Here is a 16,909-nt window from a genome sequence, read left to right as displayed (position 1 = left end):
AAGTGGGTGAAAAACCCTTTTGAATCACAAAGACAGTTCTTTATGAGTCATGTGCATTTAAGTCAGTCACTGTATGATTCATCTGTGTTTCACTATTTCCTCGGTACTTACCGTAAATCTAATCCAAATTAGTGAATTTACATATTGTTTGGGTTCTGTTTGCTTTGTTAATTTTCTTGTACTGAGAGCAAGAGAGAGAGAGAGAGAGAGAGAGAGAGAGAGAGAGAGAGAGAGAGAGAGAGAGAGAGAGAGAGAAGAAGAAGAAGAAGAAGAAGAAGAAGAAGAAAATAACACCAGATAAAAAATACTGTGACATTGTCCAGATAATGAAGCTGTCAGCTTTCTGCACTGGAATGACATCCCCCTTTCCAGAACTCATTTTAGTGAGGCATTGTGAATGGTTTTAATGCCTTTTCTACTGTTTCTACTATTTTGTGTAAAACCAGTGGCTGATGAAGTACGCAAACCATGTACTCGAGTTAAAGTAGAGATACAGTAGATAAACTATGACTCCAGTACAAGTAAAAGATTCCAAAAGTAGCTGCCTTCAAATGTACTTAAGTATGCGTTCCCAATAAAGTTCTTGGTGAGTGTATAACTCAGTAGTACTAGATTATTTAACATAAAAAAATTAATTTGTTGCATTTATATTTAATATTTATGATTCTGTGAACTTTGTATAACACCTGTGTAACCTCCATAACACCTCATAGATAAAATAACCTAGCCGAAGAGCTAATGTCTGTGTATCTATTTCCATTTTCGTTTCAGATGTGAATGAATGCGAGAGCAGTCCATGTATTAATGGAGCATGTAAGAACAATGCAGGCTCTTTCTCGTGTGTATGCTCTCCCGGCAGCGTGCTCGATCGGACCGGCCTGATTTGCATCGGTAATTGTTTACAGGTGTACAGCCAGACAACCATAGTTATTGCATGTAAAACTTTTTGTAGCCATGACTGCAATTATTCAAAAAGTTGTCTAATGATTTTTCACAACCATTAAATTCTGGACAATTATTCAGTTCTGCATCTTATTTATTAAATATTATTGTTATAATAGAAAGTTTTGTGGTTACAGATTATCCAACAGGTCCTGGTTAATACTAATATTTGATTTAAATTGAATAATTGATTATTGTATTCCTATAATAGAATTATTATTATAAGTAGTATTATTATATTATGTAATAGATAATTTGGTAAATATATATTTAGCAAGGCAATGAGTGTTTCTATTTGACAGACTCTTTGAAGGCAACATGCTGGATAAACATCCAAGAAGGCCGCTGTGAGATGAATATAAACGGTGCCACATTGAGGTCTGAGTGCTGTGCAACTCTGGGAGCTGCATGGGGAAGTCCCTGTGAGCCCTGTGAGAGGGGTAGGTCACCCGCTGTGACAGTATCGATAGATACATCTATTTGCACTTTACAATGTTTTGGTGTAATTTATGGATTATCAAAAAAAATTGAGCATGAATGCAAACTGACAGGTCCTTGGCCTGGATTTATTCAGTAATGCTGGCACCGCTGTTTTTTTCTTTTTGTGTGGCCTGATGTTGGTCAGTTTTTTCAAAATTCTAATGGTGTATCCCTTCTTTTTTAAAAGTATTTTGAATTCTCATCATCCACTATCCACAGTGTGTTTCTGTTGCTTTGACATTTTTGACAGCACAGTCATGGTCAAACATACCTGAACTACATTCTTGGCTATAGCAGTGAAAAAACAATGTAGTTGCTATCAAGACATTTCCAATCTTTGTGCCTATTTGCATATATAAGGTTGTATCAAAAGGTTTCGAGCCTAGTTTTGTAACACGCCAACAGATGGCAGCACAAGGCTGCACGCACAGTCACAGGGAGCACCAAATATCATAAGTCAGTGTGCCAAAAGACATCGTCCAGTGTACATCGGGAGCTGTGCAACTGGTGCTAATCTGATAACGTGCGTTACCACGTCTGTGATTTCATCGTGGACAGCAAGTTAGAACAAAGAACAAACATGAAATTCTCCATGAAGCAAGGCAAAAAGACCTTTGACATGATTTGACAAATTCACGGGGATGCTGCAATGCATCATTCAAGGTGTTTTGAGTGTCACGGGCGCGGAAGAACATCTCTGGATGGCGAGGGGAGATCAGAAAGACCTTCAATGAGTTTACCCCCGAAAACATTGAAAGCATCCGGCAACTTGTGCATGATGATTGTCAGAGAACAATCCACAATTTGCCAAGTTCGTCCCCAGGCTGTTGACCCAGAAGCAGAAGGAACACCACGTCCAAGTCTGCCAAAAACTCCATCAGTGTGCCATGGATGACCCGTCCTTTATGTCGAGGATCATTACAGGTGACGAAACTTGGGTGTACGGGTATCCTGAGTCAAAGCAACAGTCTTCACAGTGGAAGAGCTTATCACCTCTATGACAGAAAAAGATTTGCAAGGCAGATCCGCAACACATCCAAGTTCATGCTAATCATCTTTTTCGAGATGTGCATCGAGAATTCATCCCCAGCCGCCAGAGATACAATAGTGAGTGCAACTGCCAGGTTTTAAGGCATCTGATGGAGGCGTCTGACATTTGGCACATGTCTCGAAACTTTTTAATACCACCTTGAATATAATGATTATAAAGAATATCAAAAGACATGAATCTTGTATTAGCACACTTGTTGAATAGAACATAAATAGTTATACTAGTAGTAGATTTTTTTTTATTTAATGATGTCTTTCTAACAATCTACATTCCCAGATCTCGTTTGTCAAAGAGGCTTCACACGACCAAGTGGGACCATTTGTGAAGGTAAAGTAAAAGCACAAAATTAGTTTTGGTTTTTTTTTTGTATAAAAATTGAACTTTTATACCTATTAAATAATACTATTGATTATTTAGTAGTAATAATAATAATTTTTCATTCAACGGGAAGAGTTACACAATAGACTGTTTCTCAGGTCTCTATGATTAAGTTTTGCAAAATTCCAAAACGAATTGAATTTCTCTCCCTTAGATGTCAATGAATGTGAAGTGTTTCCTGGCGTGTGTCTGAATGGACGATGTGTGAACACACAAGGCTCTTTTAAGTGCCAGTGTCCTGAAGGACTGACGCTGGATGGCTCCGGGCGTCTCTGTATTGGTGAGCCAGATTCACTTATACACTTTGAGATAATAGGGTTTTTTAAATAAGAAAACATTACATTAAACCAATATAGAAAGAAGATCCGATTAGAGTTTTGTTATTGCTCACTTTCCTTACATAAATGAGTATATAACCTGAATATGCTAACACCCTTGATAGGTAAGTGGGGCACGATAATAGTTCATATCAGTTACTGGATGTTGAGATGTTTTTGCTATATTTTTTTTTTGAACTACAGAATATAGAGGAGCAAATCATTATATTCAGAGTGGTATATATTCAGTATTCCATTCTGCAATTTTTTTTCCTAATTATTTCTTTATTGAGTGATTTATTTATTTGTTAGTCTGCTTTTGTTTGTTCAATAATTTAATCGACTACATGTATTTGTTAAAGGAGCGAGTCTTAATATATTTTTCACACAGACATTCGCTCTGAGCTTTGCTATCTGACCTATGACGAGGACATGTGTGGTCAGCCAGTGCCTGGAAGATTCAGGATAGATGTATGCTGCTGCACAGTTGGAGCTGCCTGGGGGAAGGAGTGTGAGGCATGTCCTGAGCCTGGTACACGCGAGTATGAAATGCTGTGTCCCAGAGGACCTGGCTTTGCAAACCGTGGGGACATAATTACAGGCAGACCGATGTATAAAGGTAAAAAAAAATCCCAAAGGAATATCTCTGTGGAGAAGTATCAAATATATTTTTTGTGCCTATTTGGTTGTTATACCTTGTTCAAAATTTCATCTTTGGCAGACATTAACGAGTGTAAAGTGTTTCCCAGTATGTGTACATACGGAATATGCCGGAACACAATTGGGAGCTTTAGATGTCGCTGCAATAGCGGGTTTACTCTGGATATGGATGGACGTAACTGCACAGGTACTTGGTGGAAGTAAAAAATAGATTCAATACCTGACACATTTAATGAGCAAAAATGAATTATATAAAGACGTAATTATTTATATTTTTTGCAAGCACACAGTATTTTCCAAATATATATATAAAACTTCTATTTCTTTCATTTTCCAAAGTGTTGCTTTTTCTTGTAATTGTACCAAATTCATAAATTGTTAGTGGTATATAAAAATATATGAGCCTATATGCATGTACATCATTAATACTTATATAATATTAAATGATTTATCTTAATTTTTTTATATATGTTTATATTTTTACAATATTTTAATATAAAATTTATTATATATAAAATCCAGGATAAAATGGATGAAAAGGATTTTACTTATATTATATCCCAAGGATGTTAATATTTTTTTACATTTTAAGAGAAATTATGCCAGTTATTAAATGTGTAAATGTGTTGTTTATACTGATGTTTATGTTGTTTAAATTCAAGCACCGTTTCCATGGTTGGCTAATGTGTGTGTGCTTGTGATTTGTGTGTGTGAGAATAGACATTGAGGAGTGTCAGATCTCCCCTGACCTGTGTGAACATGGGACGTGTGTGAACACTCCAGGCAGTTTTGATTGTGACTGCTCGCCAGGTTATGAGAGCGGCTTCATGATGATGAAGAACTGTATGGGTGAGCACCACACGTGTCCTTACACTCACTGAAGAAGTAAATGGGTCTGGGGCTTACCAGAAGTATATCACCTTTATAGCAAGTTTTGCTGTGTTTGTGCATTTACATGTGTGTAACAGATATTGACGAGTGTGAACGGAATCCTGCACTGTGTCGTGGAGGCTCCTGTGTGAACACAGACGGTAGTTACCAATGTGTGTGTTTACCTGGCTATCAGTTATCTGAGGATGGGGAGGCTTGCGAAGGTATGAAGTCAGCTGCAGTCTAATAACTATAATCTATGATTAAAAGAGAAAGGTTATTAAAAAGTGTCTTATACTTATATTCAGTTATATATAAAAGTGTGTGTGTGTGTGTGTGTGTGTGTGTGTGTGTGTGTGTGTGTGTGTGTGTGTGTGTGTGTGTGTGTGAATATATATACATATATAAAGTTAAACTGTGCCTACTTTGCTTAAACTATGTACAGTAGATGATTTGTTTCTCTGTGTGGTGCATTTATGTTTCAGATGTTAATGAGTGTGAACTAAGTGCTACTCTGTGCCCCAATGGGGAGTGTGTAAATGTGGCTGGCACTTACCATTGCTCTTGCTTTTCCGGATACCAGTCAGTCCCAGACAGAAAAGGGTGCACAGGTAAGGTTTCTACACTGAAGCAAAAAGCTAATGAAGTATTAACATTCTGATGTGTGGGAGGAAGTAATACTTCGGTATTAAATTTTACAGTTTCTCAGAATATTTTGATGATATCGTATATTTGTCATAAGCTATTCAGAGTGTTCACATTTACTTTGAGGAACATTATTCTGAAATTGTTTGACAGATTGGTAAAACTCTGCCTCTCTAAGATACTGTTTGTATGCACATCCATGTTACTGACCTGTTGCTAATTAATCTAGTAAATTGCTAAATCTAACTGCAAAAATTAACTTTATTTTCCAGACCTTTGTTGCCCCTACCCCAAAATTTTTGAGACATGTTGCAAACATCAAATTTAAATTGACTTATTTATTTTTTGTATTTAAATTCTACATTATATCAGTAAGGTAATGTTCTGTTTTGAATAAAATGTGGTTTATTAGATTTACAAAGCTTTGCATTTTATTTTTATTGACATTTTATACAGTGTCCCAACTTTTTTGGAATTGGGGTTGTACATATACAGTATGTAATTCTTTACATTTATAACATTAATGAAAAAAACATTTTACTCGGTTTTTATAGTGTAGAAGTCATTAAATAAACACCCTTGATAAAAAATTGTTTAAATACATTCAGACATTTGCACAGCACTGTATATCCATGTTGGGAATGCAATCTATTTTTGTCACCTGACTTGGCAAAATCATTTAGGTTTTGTGAAAGTGTGAATAATCCTAAATTCGGTACCTCACAAAATAGCTGTGGTATTTTAACTTATAGATGAATGTATATTTTTATGAATTATTATGTAAATTATTATGTAGATTTTTTTTGTCTTATATGGACTCATACACCAATTTAATGAATTGCATAAAAATTTTTACTGGCAGGGGCTGTATGTGACTGTTTTCTCTCCTGCTTTGCGTTTCAGATATAGATGAGTGCACTATTGAGAATGGAGGCTGTGATTTCCACTGCACTAACTCAGAGGGCAGCTATACATGCGCCTGTGTTCAGGGGTATGCCCTAATGCCTGATCAGAGAACCTGCACAGGTAAAAAAGAGAATCACATGGAGAAAGCAATGACACAGGACAGTTCTAATGTGCTGTAAAAATCAGTCTTTTTAAACTGTGTAAAAGTGAAATCTGATGTACTACAGCAGAGAAATTGCATATGTATAGAATCACCATCGCTCTGAAATCACTCCGCAAACCTGCTGTTTTAGTAAGCCAGCATGAAATATAGGGGGTAATAACTGGCAGGGTTCAAAGCATGAGTCATAGTAGGGGAATGTAAAGGGTGATATAGGTGCATTCATAAATGCAGTCAGTCCTAGTGGAAAGGTAAAGAGCCAGTTACCAGCTGTTGCTTTTTGTCTGTGTCTTCCTCCAGATGTGGATGAATGCGAAGAAGAGCCTGATATATGTGATGGTGGTCAGTGCACTAATGTACCCGGAGAGTACCACTGTGATTGCTTTGAAGGATACATGTCTTCATTAATCACAAAAACTTGTATAGGTAGGTAGATATGCAGATGTCTTTATTTATTTCATTCATATGTACACTATATTGCCTAAAGACACCTGGTCATAAGTATGTGCTTTTTTGAGCATCGTGTTCCACACTTAGTCCACTAGATTTTGAAGTGTGCTTGTGGACTTGTGGATTTGTGTTTGTCAGCCACAAAGGTGTTTGTGTGGTTGTCATAAGTAAACTTAATCGCAACTTAAACACACATTTTGAAAACCAAACAGAAGTTTTGCTATGTTTCCTCATGGGCGGGTAATAAAGTGATACAGGAGAAACTGCACTATTCTAGGTTTCATACAGATTACATAATCAAAGAATATTTGTTTTTGATGTGAATTGGTTTATATTAGAAATATTTTAAGCTTTTTAAATATATATATGTGTGTGTGTGTGTGTGTGTGTGTGTGTGTGTGTGTGTGTGTGTGTGTGTGTGTGTGTGTGTGTGTGTATATGTTTGTGAGGCAAGTATTTACTTACATTCAGGTTGTTTTATTTATGTGTCTCTGAAGAGAGATACCAGAGACGGCAAAGAGCGCCCCCTGTTTTCTTTATTGTACAAAAGCACAGAGTTACTATGAGTGTATACAAAATAATGTAGACCCTTAACTGATTCTAATGATGTATTGCTCTTATCTGTACAATCAAAAAAGACAGAGTAATTTAAATTAGTTTCAATGTGAGGAAAAAAGTTACGGCTTTTGTTGTGTTGTCTTGGCTGTGTGCTTAGGGTTGTTGTCGTGTAAAAAGGTGAACCTTCAGCCAGACTGAAATCCTGAGAATTTTGAAACAGGTTTTTATTGAGGATATCTCTGTAATTTGCTCTATTCAGCTTTTTCTCAGCCCAACCAGTTGCCCAGTCCCTGCTGCTGAAAAAGCTGCATGATGCTGGCAGGTGATGAGCGGTGCATGATTTCCTCCAGACATAATGTTTAGAATTGCAGCCAAACAGTTCAATCGTGATGCCTGTTGGCAAACTCGAAGCGGTCTTCCATTGGTTTTCCACTGAGGCGAGGATTCTGTCTAATCAATTTGCCCTCTCTATAAGGCTTTTCTCTCCCATTTGTGCAGTTTGGACGAGCGGCTCTTGGAAGAGTCCTGGTTGTGCCACACTTCTTTCATTCGAGAATTATGCAGGCCACTGTGCTCTTGGGAATCACAGTGCAGCAGGATTTTTTTGTAGCCTTACAACAAACATGTCTCTGAGCTTGCAGGTAGTTCCTTTGACCTCATGGTTTGATTTGTGCTTCATCAGCTGTGAAACCTTCTGTAGAGAGGAGTGTGCCTTTCCAAATCATGTCCAATCAACAAACTTTTCCACAGGTGGGCCCTAATCAAGGTATAGAAACATTGCAGCAATGATCAAGAGAATTGGTAGGCACCTGAGCTTTGAAGAGTTGATACTATAAAATATAGATGGATGGTTGGATGGTTGGTTGGATGGTTGGATGGATGGATGGATGGATGGATGGATGGATGGATGGATGGATGGATGGATGGATGGATAGATAGATAGGTAGGTAGATAGATAGATAGATAGATAGATAGATAGATAGATAGATAGATAGATAGATAGATAGATAGATAGATAGATAGATAGATAGATAGATAGATAGATAGATAGATAGATAGATAGATAGATAGATAGATAGATTTAATATGTCATCTGGTACTTTTATTTGTTCCTGATTACAAAATACAATAAGGTCTTCTAGCTATTACCCATACATATTACAAATTAAAATTATTTTCATATGCTGTAAATTTTTTGAACTTTGCGTTCTAGTGCCATTTATGCTACATTTCTGCGTTACGTACTTTCAACAATTTCATCTGTCGACAATAATCTGGATGTTGCGTTAGGTCTTTTTGACCATCTGTCAACCATATTTAGCCAGGGTTCTATTTTTCTGCTAAGTGTCTTGACATGATGCTTAAAGGAGGATCACTGCATGCTTGTGTGATATCTCCAGATGTGAACGAGTGCGAGCTCAATGCCAACATCTGCATGTTTGGAGAGTGTGAGAACACCAAGGGCTCATTTATCTGCCATTGTGAGGTTGGCTACTCTGTGAAGAAGGGTTTGTCAGGCTGCACAGGTGAGATGGCTCAGTTAGAAAAATAATAATGTTTTGATTATTATTATTATTATTATTATTATTATTATTATTATTATTATTATTAATGCATTAATTAATGATTAACAACTTGCTGTGTCACAATTCTGTTTTATTATCTTACTTTGTAATAGTTTACATGTAATATGTAAACAATTTATTGATAAATGCAGAAAAAACCCTAAAAACAATTATTAATTTATTAGACGTTGATGAATGTAAGATCAATGCCCATGACTGTGCCATCCATGCCACCTGTGTCAACACCGCTGGAAGCTTCCAGTGCTCATGTAAAGAGGGATGGGTAGGCGATGGGGTAAAATGTGTTGGTAAGTATCATAACTTTTATAGAAGGTATAAAGAGGAAGAATGGTTGAAATGACAATTAAAGCTTCTTGACTTGACTTGATTTCAGATGTGGATGAATGCACCAATCAGACCCACAAGTGCAGTCCTGATGCTAACTGTATGAACTCACCTGGCTCATACCACTGTGCCTGTTCAGAGGGTTTTAAAGGAGATGGTTTTAGCTGTCTAGGTAAGGGTTAAAAAAACACAGAGTATCTTAAAACTGTAACATACCAGATACCTACAATTCTATTATATATTATAATTATAATAATGTTAATTATATCATAATTAACAAAATTATGTTGCACTAAAATTATAAGATTATAGTCAGGCCTGACGCCACTATGGGTTTTCTGTAACGTTTTCTGTAACAGACATAGACGAGTGCACTGAGAATGCTGATGTATGTGAAAATGGCCAGTGTCTAAACATCCCAGGAGACTATCGGTGTGACTGTGAGATGGGCTTTGCTGCAACCCCTGACAGCAGAGCTTGCCAAGGTTGTGCATTCTACACACACATGGCAGATTTGGGATATTATTCTGGTGTTTTCTGTCTCTGTTCTAGAATGTAGATATAACTGACTTGTGTACAAAATGTTTGTGAGCTAGAAGGTCTCTGCTCAAATTTTGCATGAAATCATATATAAATATATAATAATATAAATAAATATATATAAACTCTTATGCTGAATACACAGAGAAGTTAAGTACGTATTAGTAGGAAAGAATTTGTTATGTCAAGATCACTTGAAAACAAGGAAGAAAAAAAAACGCATGGCCTCTTCGGACTTCCGTTTTATAAAACTAATGAACAGGTAGAATTAGTGCTGGATGTATGACAAACACAAAGTAATTGTGAAAGTCATGGACTGGTTATAATATACTTTACTAAGAGCATTAGTGCGAATGTAGATGGAGCTCCTATATCCTGTTTTGCAGATATCGATGAATGTGCCTTTCAGCAGCTCTGTGTGTTTGGTACGTGTAAAAACCTCCCGGGCATGTTCCGCTGCATCTGTGAAGAAGGCTATGAGTTAGACCGATCAGGGGGCAACTGCACAGGTACGTCCTACTTACACACCCAAATTTCATGATAAATGCCTCCATTTCAGATTTGGCCTGTAATCTCTAATTTTGTGTTTCTGTACAGATGTTGATGAGTGCTTGGACCCTATAAACTGTGTGAATGGCTACTGTGTGAACACACCAGGATCTTATGAATGTAACTGCCCTACAGACTATGAACTTAACCCAACTGGGGTCGGCTGTGTGGGTTCGTACTGCATATCTATTGCTAGATAAACTTTAGATTCTTGTGTTGTAATGTTAATATAATTTTTATATTGTCTTCCGCTGTTAGACTCACGAGTAGGGACCTGCTTCCTCGATGTGCTGAACCGTGGGCGCGCTGGCCTGGCTTGTAGTGTGGAGGTGGGCATCGGGGTTAGTCGCTCAGCCTGCTGCTGCTCCCTGGGCAGAGCCTGGGGAAACCCCTGTGAATTCTGCCCCCCTGCTAACTCCTGTGAGTACTCAATCCGATATGAAGTAGATTTCCTTATATGTGTATTAAGCATATTAATGAAATGTGACACCTTATTTATGCACCGTGCTTTGTGTTTTTAGCGGACTATAACACCCTGTGTCCAGGAGGAGAGGGATTCAGGCCCAACTTAGTGACGATTATACTGGAGGGTAATTTTAAAATGAACACAAGCACCACAGTATATATTATAATTTTTGACAATGATATGATTTCTTTAGATAGTTAATCACCTACTTAAATATAAGCTTAATTAAACTCTCATTAATATATCTTGTTACAGTGATGTTTCACATTTATTGGATTAGTTGCTTAAAATGTTTTTTGCTTAAAAAGTACTATTACTACTAACACAACTACAATCATTACTATTACTTCTTTTATCCAGCACTACTACGTTTACTACTACTACTACTACTAATATTATACTACTACTTCAACTACTACGATCACTACTACCACTTATTTTACTACTATTACTACTACTATTACTAGTTTTACTATTACTATTACTACTACTACTCCTCTTAATACCACTTTTACTTGCTAATAGTTCTGCTATTACTTTTACTACTACTATTACTACTACTACTACTAGTATTCATTTTACTAATACTATTTCTACTTCTACTATTACTACTACTGCTACTACTGTTAATACTATTACTATTATTATTTATAGTACTGCTTTTACTTTTACTACTACTACTACTACTACTACTACGCCTTTTACTACTACTCCTGCTACTACTATTACTATTACTACTACTACTAGTATTATTATTACTACTACTATTTCTACTTCTACTATTACTACTACTGCTACTACTATTACTACTATTACTTATAGTACTGCTATTACGTTTACTACTACTACTCCTGCTACTAGTATTAATATTACTATTACTTTTACTACTAATATTAATACTACTACTACTATTGCTAGTACTACAACTCTAATATTACCACTATTACTACTACTACTACTACTACTACTACTATTTATTAAAATTTGCCATTTCCTATGTATTTATCATTAAACTTTTCAAACAGGTATTATGTGTTATTTGATTTCATGTTAACAAAGACTTAAGGATGTTAACTGGTTGTTGTTCAGACATAGATGAGTGCCAGGAGCTTCCTGGTCTGTGCCAAGGTGGAGACTGCATCAACACGTTTGGTAGCTTCCAGTGTGACTGCCCAAATGGCTACCACCTCAATGCAGACAGCCGTATTTGTGAGGGTGAGAATGCTCTTGATTACTTCTTATCAATATCTGCCTACTTACTCATAGTTATATCTTACTAATATTTGTTGTTTTAATGAGATTTCACCAATCAAGTGATACAGACTATTTTGAGAACATTTAATTCCCAGATAAAAGTAGTCATAAGGAATATATATATATTTAGGTGTAGGAATAACTGTCTATTGTCTAAGGCTGAGCTAATTACACAATACTAATTCAAGACTAAATACATTTTTATAATTCATATACTGCATGTGTTAATTTAAATTTAAAACTAGTTTTTGTTTCCTGTGATTATTTTTGCTAGCAGCAATACATAGAACTTAAATCAATCAAATCTGGAAAAAACATTAAACACTGTACAAAGAGACCAAAACTTACTTTAGAGGTATATTAATTAAAAGAAGCTATGATGGATTAATACAAGGAATATGCATTTATTATGTTATTGTCACTTATGTTTTATCTTCAGATATTGATGAATGTTTGGTGAATCCTGGGATTTGTGGTCCAGGCACGTGCTATAACATACTGGGCAACTACACATGTGTGTGTCCTCAGGATTACATGCAGGTTAATGGAGGCAACAAGTGCATGGGTATGTAGAAAACATCATGACATATTTCTATTTCTATAAAAATGTGTCCTCTATTCTGCTCGCAAGTACGTGAGACTGATTGATGTTATGTTCACTAGACATGAGGAAAAGCCTCTGCTTTCGCAACTACAATGGCACGACATGTGACAGTGAACTGGCCTTCAACATTACACACCGCATCTGCTGCTGTGGATATAACATGGGCAAAGCCTGGAACAAACCCTGTCAGAAATGTCCCATACCAGGCACTGGTCAGTTTGCTGAGTCCAACCCTGCACACACACCCACACACAGTGCAGCAGACGACTTAATATGGTGCATGCACAAGATTAAAACTCATCTCTGTTTCTTCCCTCAGAGGGCTTTCACACTCTTTGTGGAAATATTTCACCAGGGTTTGAAATTAACATTGAAACTGGAAAACCTGTTGGTAAGGCTTTTTTAATGATCTTTTATAGTAGAACAATGTTTGTGCAATGTTTGCAAGAATTTGTAGAAACTGACTGATTGTATTCGTTTATTTATTATTTAGATATTGATGAGTGTCAGGAGATTCCAGGGATCTGTGCCAATGGTGTATGCATCAACCATATTGGAAGTTTTCACTGTGAATGTCCAAGAGGATTCAGCTACAATGATTTGCTTCTTATATGCGAAGGTGATTCCTCATCATCCCTAAAATATAACAGCACTAATTTTGCTGTTGATATTCATTAAATATGTGTACAGTGCATCCGGAAAGTATTCACAGCGCTTCACTTTTTTTCGCCTTTTGTTATGTTACAGCCTTATTCCAAAATGGATTAAATAATTATTTTCCTCAAAATTCTACAAACAATACCCCATAATGACAACTTAAAAGAACATTTGTTTAGAATCTGGAATTCAAACAAAATCTAATGAAAATTCATCCTAAACAAACAGCCAAGATAACAAAGGAGTGGTTACGGGACGACTCTGTGAATCTCTATGTGCACCCATCCCTATCCAATCTGATGGAGCTTGAGAGGTTCTGCAAATAGGAATTGAAGAAACTGCATAAAAATAGGTGTGCAATGCGTGTAGCATCATACTCAAAAAGAACTGAGGCTGTAATTGGTGCCAAAGGTGCTTCAACAAGGTATTAAGCAAAGGCAGTCAATATGTATCCATGTCATTATTAAACAAACCCCTCTTATTACAGGGTATTGTTTGTATAATTTTGAGGAAAATATTGAGTTTAATCCATTGAAATAAAGCTGTAACATAACAAAATGTGGAAAAAGTAAAGTGATGTAAATATTTTCCAGATGCACTGTATCTATATACTCTTTCTTTCTTTCTTTCTTTCTTTCTTTCTTTCTTTCTTTCTTTCTTTCTTTCTTTCTTTCTTTCTTTCTTTCTTTCTTCTACAAATATTAGTTCACAGTTTGTATCTGTACCAATCCTCGGACTGGGTCGGCTCCACTTCAAACTCCAGACAGTATTTAACTTCAGCGTACATGCCTCCACCCATTATCCTCTCTTCTCCAGCACTCACACAGATCTCACAGGGATGTTGGCCCTCGCTTAGGGGAATGTGATCAATTTCCTCTTTTAACAGTCTCCAAGTTGTATGCAGCAACCATGGGCTCGGCCTTAAAAGGGGAGCTTTTGTGTACAACACGACACCAGCTGGTTAGCACTCTTTAGTAGGAAATGAGCAGAATTTAGCCTGAACTATAAGACAACTGTCAGAAAATCTTCATAATGACAGGCATGGCTGACATATCCACAGTGTAAAACTCTGATAATGGGAAATGTTGAATGGATTGCCAATTGTTTTGCCAATCACCACAGTTTATGTGTATATGTGTATGTGAACTGCAGACAACGACGAGTGCAGTGGTTCAGAAATCTTGTGCCAGAGGAATGCAGACTGTATTAACAGCCCTGGCAGCTATCGCTGTGAATGCTCAGATGGCTTCAAACTTTCACCCATTGGAGCCTGTATAGGTGAGATAAAGGTCTTAAAATGGATCACGTGTAGTATAATTATCCATTTTATAACACCATGTAGGATTGTAGGTTGTATTATTTTTACAAGCTCTTCAAAATGTTTGAGCATATACTGTATAAGGAATTATATTTTGTTTAAATTGTCACCGTCAGAATAAAATAAGAAGAACTAAATTATAGGGACAGGCATAAGAGCAGATTATTGCTAGTTTTTTTTTAACATTGTTTGTATTTGTCACTACTGGCATGCCAGCACTATTTTTGCCCAGTGTGTTCTTTGGGAACATTTGTTCTACTATATCTTCTGCTCCACATGTGCAGACCGAAATGAGTGTTTGGAAACTCCCAACCTTTGCAGTCATGGCAAGTGTGTGGACATCCAAGGTGGCTATATGTGTACATGCCATGTCGGCTTTATGGCCACCCCCAACGGCAAGATGTGCATGGGTAAAGCAAATCCACTACATGATACATCATTTATAGTGCTGCAGCAATTGTTATAGCCACAGTAACTATGCTCAGATCAAAACTGAGAATAACAGGCATAACGTTATGACTTTACAAAAACAGTGAACACTGATTATCTCCATCATGGCACCTGTTAGTGGGTGGGATATATTAGGCAGCAAGTGAACATTTTGTCAAGCCTAAGGATTTAAAGGGGTTTGACAGTGGTCAAATTGTGATGACTAGACAACTCTTGTGGGATGTTCCTGGTCTGCAGTGGTCAGTATCTATCAAAAGGAACAGTGGTGAACCAGCGACAGGGTCATGGGCAGCCAAGGCTCATTAAGCCAAGGCTGATCTGTGTGGTCCGATCCAACAGACGAGCTCCTGTAGCTCAAATTGCTGAAGAAGTTAATGCTGTTAATGCTCTACGGGTAAGAACTGTTTTGGCAGCAAAAGGGGGACCAACACAACATTAGGCAGGTGGTCATAATGTTATGCCTGATTGGTGACCATAAAGTTATGCCTGGTCGGTGTATGCATGTATATTTTTATACATAAATCAATTTATTTGAGGTTCTTTTGGATAAAATTAAATCATGACAATTTTTCACCCTTTGTATATATAGTTATTTATAATCCCACTCCCCTTCGAGGTGTACTTTGCAAAAATGTTGTGTATAATTTATACATAAAACACATTAGGTAATTGTATTAATTGTATATAAAATTATATTGCATATAATATATACAATTACCTAATAAATGAATAAAAATTAAAGTAGGAAAGTAAAAGTAGTGCCCAAAATGCTTTATGGTTAATTATACATCTATCTTTTCTGCTACAGACATAGATGAGTGTGTGCGTCAGCCCTGTAGAAATGGCACATGTAAGAATACTGTGGGATCCTACAACTGCCTATGCCATCCAGGCTTTGAGCTCACTCTAAATAACCAGTGCACAGGTAACTACTTAAATTTTCTATCTAAATGCAGTTCTTCTGAAGAATTCTGAGTTTGTTGGTTGTTGTTTGTTAATACATTTGCAGAACAAAACAGGAGTTTGTACTGTTAATTTTAACACCAAGCTGATATAGCAAGATGTTGCATGCAGAAGCAGAAGTGTAAAGAGTACCTGAAAATCATAGTTGAGAAAAAGTACAGATGCCTTACTGCAAAACTTCCTCCATTACAAGTTAAACGTCACCAATTTCAATATGACGTGTTAAATGTTTAGAGTATAGGATTTTAACAGAATTTGAGTATTTTACTCATATTGATTGTAGGCTACACAGCATTATTTAAAAAAGTTGATTTGTGAGGTTTTTCGTTAAAATACAAATCAAATAGTACACCTCAACATTACATTACAATACATTAATACAAATAAGATCAACACAACAGCATCTTCAACATGCAAGTTGGCCAAAAAAAAGGATACAGTAATAGAGTATCATGTCGCAAAAATGAGGCAGCAGTGGTAAAAAGTCACTCACAGGCAGCAGATGCAGGGAGGAGAGTGTTGGGTCTTAATGACATCTTCAACATAGGTGCAAAAGGTAATTGGTAAAAAAGTATATTTTTACAGTAAAAATTACATATGCTGAATCATAGATGTAGTTGGGTAGAGAGTAAAAATCTTTGATATTTAGTAAAACTAGAAAGTAGCCAAAAAAATAATTACTTAAGTACAGTATTGAAGCACTTTTACTTAAATACTTTACACCACTGTGCAGGAGGAGTACTTGTGTAAAAAAGTCAGTAAACAAAAGCAAATTTTGAAT

General features: G+C 36.5%; 1 protein-coding gene across 2 annotated transcripts in view; it reads left to right on the top strand.

Annotated features, from left to right (window-relative positions):
* fbn2a (fibrillin 2a) overlaps positions 1 to 16,909 on the top strand; it is a 61,090-nt gene that overhangs the window by 29,726 nt on the left and 14,455 nt on the right. For both annotated transcript variants that reach the window (XR_014537794.1, XM_083568064.1), the window contains exons 20-46: positions 772 to 891; positions 1,245 to 1,382; positions 2,750 to 2,800; positions 3,006 to 3,131; positions 3,560 to 3,787; positions 3,890 to 4,015; positions 4,549 to 4,677; positions 4,797 to 4,922; positions 5,184 to 5,309; positions 6,247 to 6,369; positions 6,710 to 6,835; positions 8,818 to 8,943; positions 9,168 to 9,290; positions 9,377 to 9,499; positions 9,687 to 9,812; positions 10,254 to 10,376; positions 10,465 to 10,587; positions 10,675 to 10,836; positions 10,938 to 11,006; positions 11,972 to 12,097; positions 12,576 to 12,701; positions 12,800 to 12,952; positions 13,060 to 13,131; positions 13,234 to 13,359; positions 14,550 to 14,675; positions 15,000 to 15,125; positions 15,974 to 16,090. Coding sequence is in view for 1 of the 2 variants with exons in the window: in XM_083568064.1 (XP_083424190.1) it covers positions 772 to 891; positions 1,245 to 1,382; positions 2,750 to 2,800; positions 3,006 to 3,131; positions 3,560 to 3,787; positions 3,890 to 4,015; positions 4,549 to 4,677; positions 4,797 to 4,922; positions 5,184 to 5,309; positions 6,247 to 6,369; positions 6,710 to 6,835; positions 8,818 to 8,943; positions 9,168 to 9,290; positions 9,377 to 9,499; positions 9,687 to 9,812; positions 10,254 to 10,376; positions 10,465 to 10,587; positions 10,675 to 10,836; positions 10,938 to 11,006; positions 11,972 to 12,097; positions 12,576 to 12,701; positions 12,800 to 12,952; positions 13,060 to 13,131; positions 13,234 to 13,359; positions 14,550 to 14,675; positions 15,000 to 15,125; positions 15,974 to 16,090 (3,366 nt within the window). In the remaining variant the exon portion in view is untranslated. The remainder of the gene's footprint in view (positions 1 to 771; positions 892 to 1,244; positions 1,383 to 2,749; positions 2,801 to 3,005; positions 3,132 to 3,559; positions 3,788 to 3,889; positions 4,016 to 4,548; positions 4,678 to 4,796; positions 4,923 to 5,183; positions 5,310 to 6,246; positions 6,370 to 6,709; positions 6,836 to 8,817; positions 8,944 to 9,167; positions 9,291 to 9,376; positions 9,500 to 9,686; positions 9,813 to 10,253; positions 10,377 to 10,464; positions 10,588 to 10,674; positions 10,837 to 10,937; positions 11,007 to 11,971; positions 12,098 to 12,575; positions 12,702 to 12,799; positions 12,953 to 13,059; positions 13,132 to 13,233; positions 13,360 to 14,549; positions 14,676 to 14,999; positions 15,126 to 15,973; positions 16,091 to 16,909) is intronic.

The sequence above is a fragment of the Silurus aristotelis genome (assembly GCF_946808225.1).
Source record: "Silurus aristotelis genome assembly, chromosome: 18".
NCBI lineage: Eukaryota > Metazoa > Chordata > Actinopteri > Siluriformes > Siluridae > Silurus > Silurus aristotelis.
This window is presented reverse-complemented; position numbering and strand designations above follow the sequence as displayed.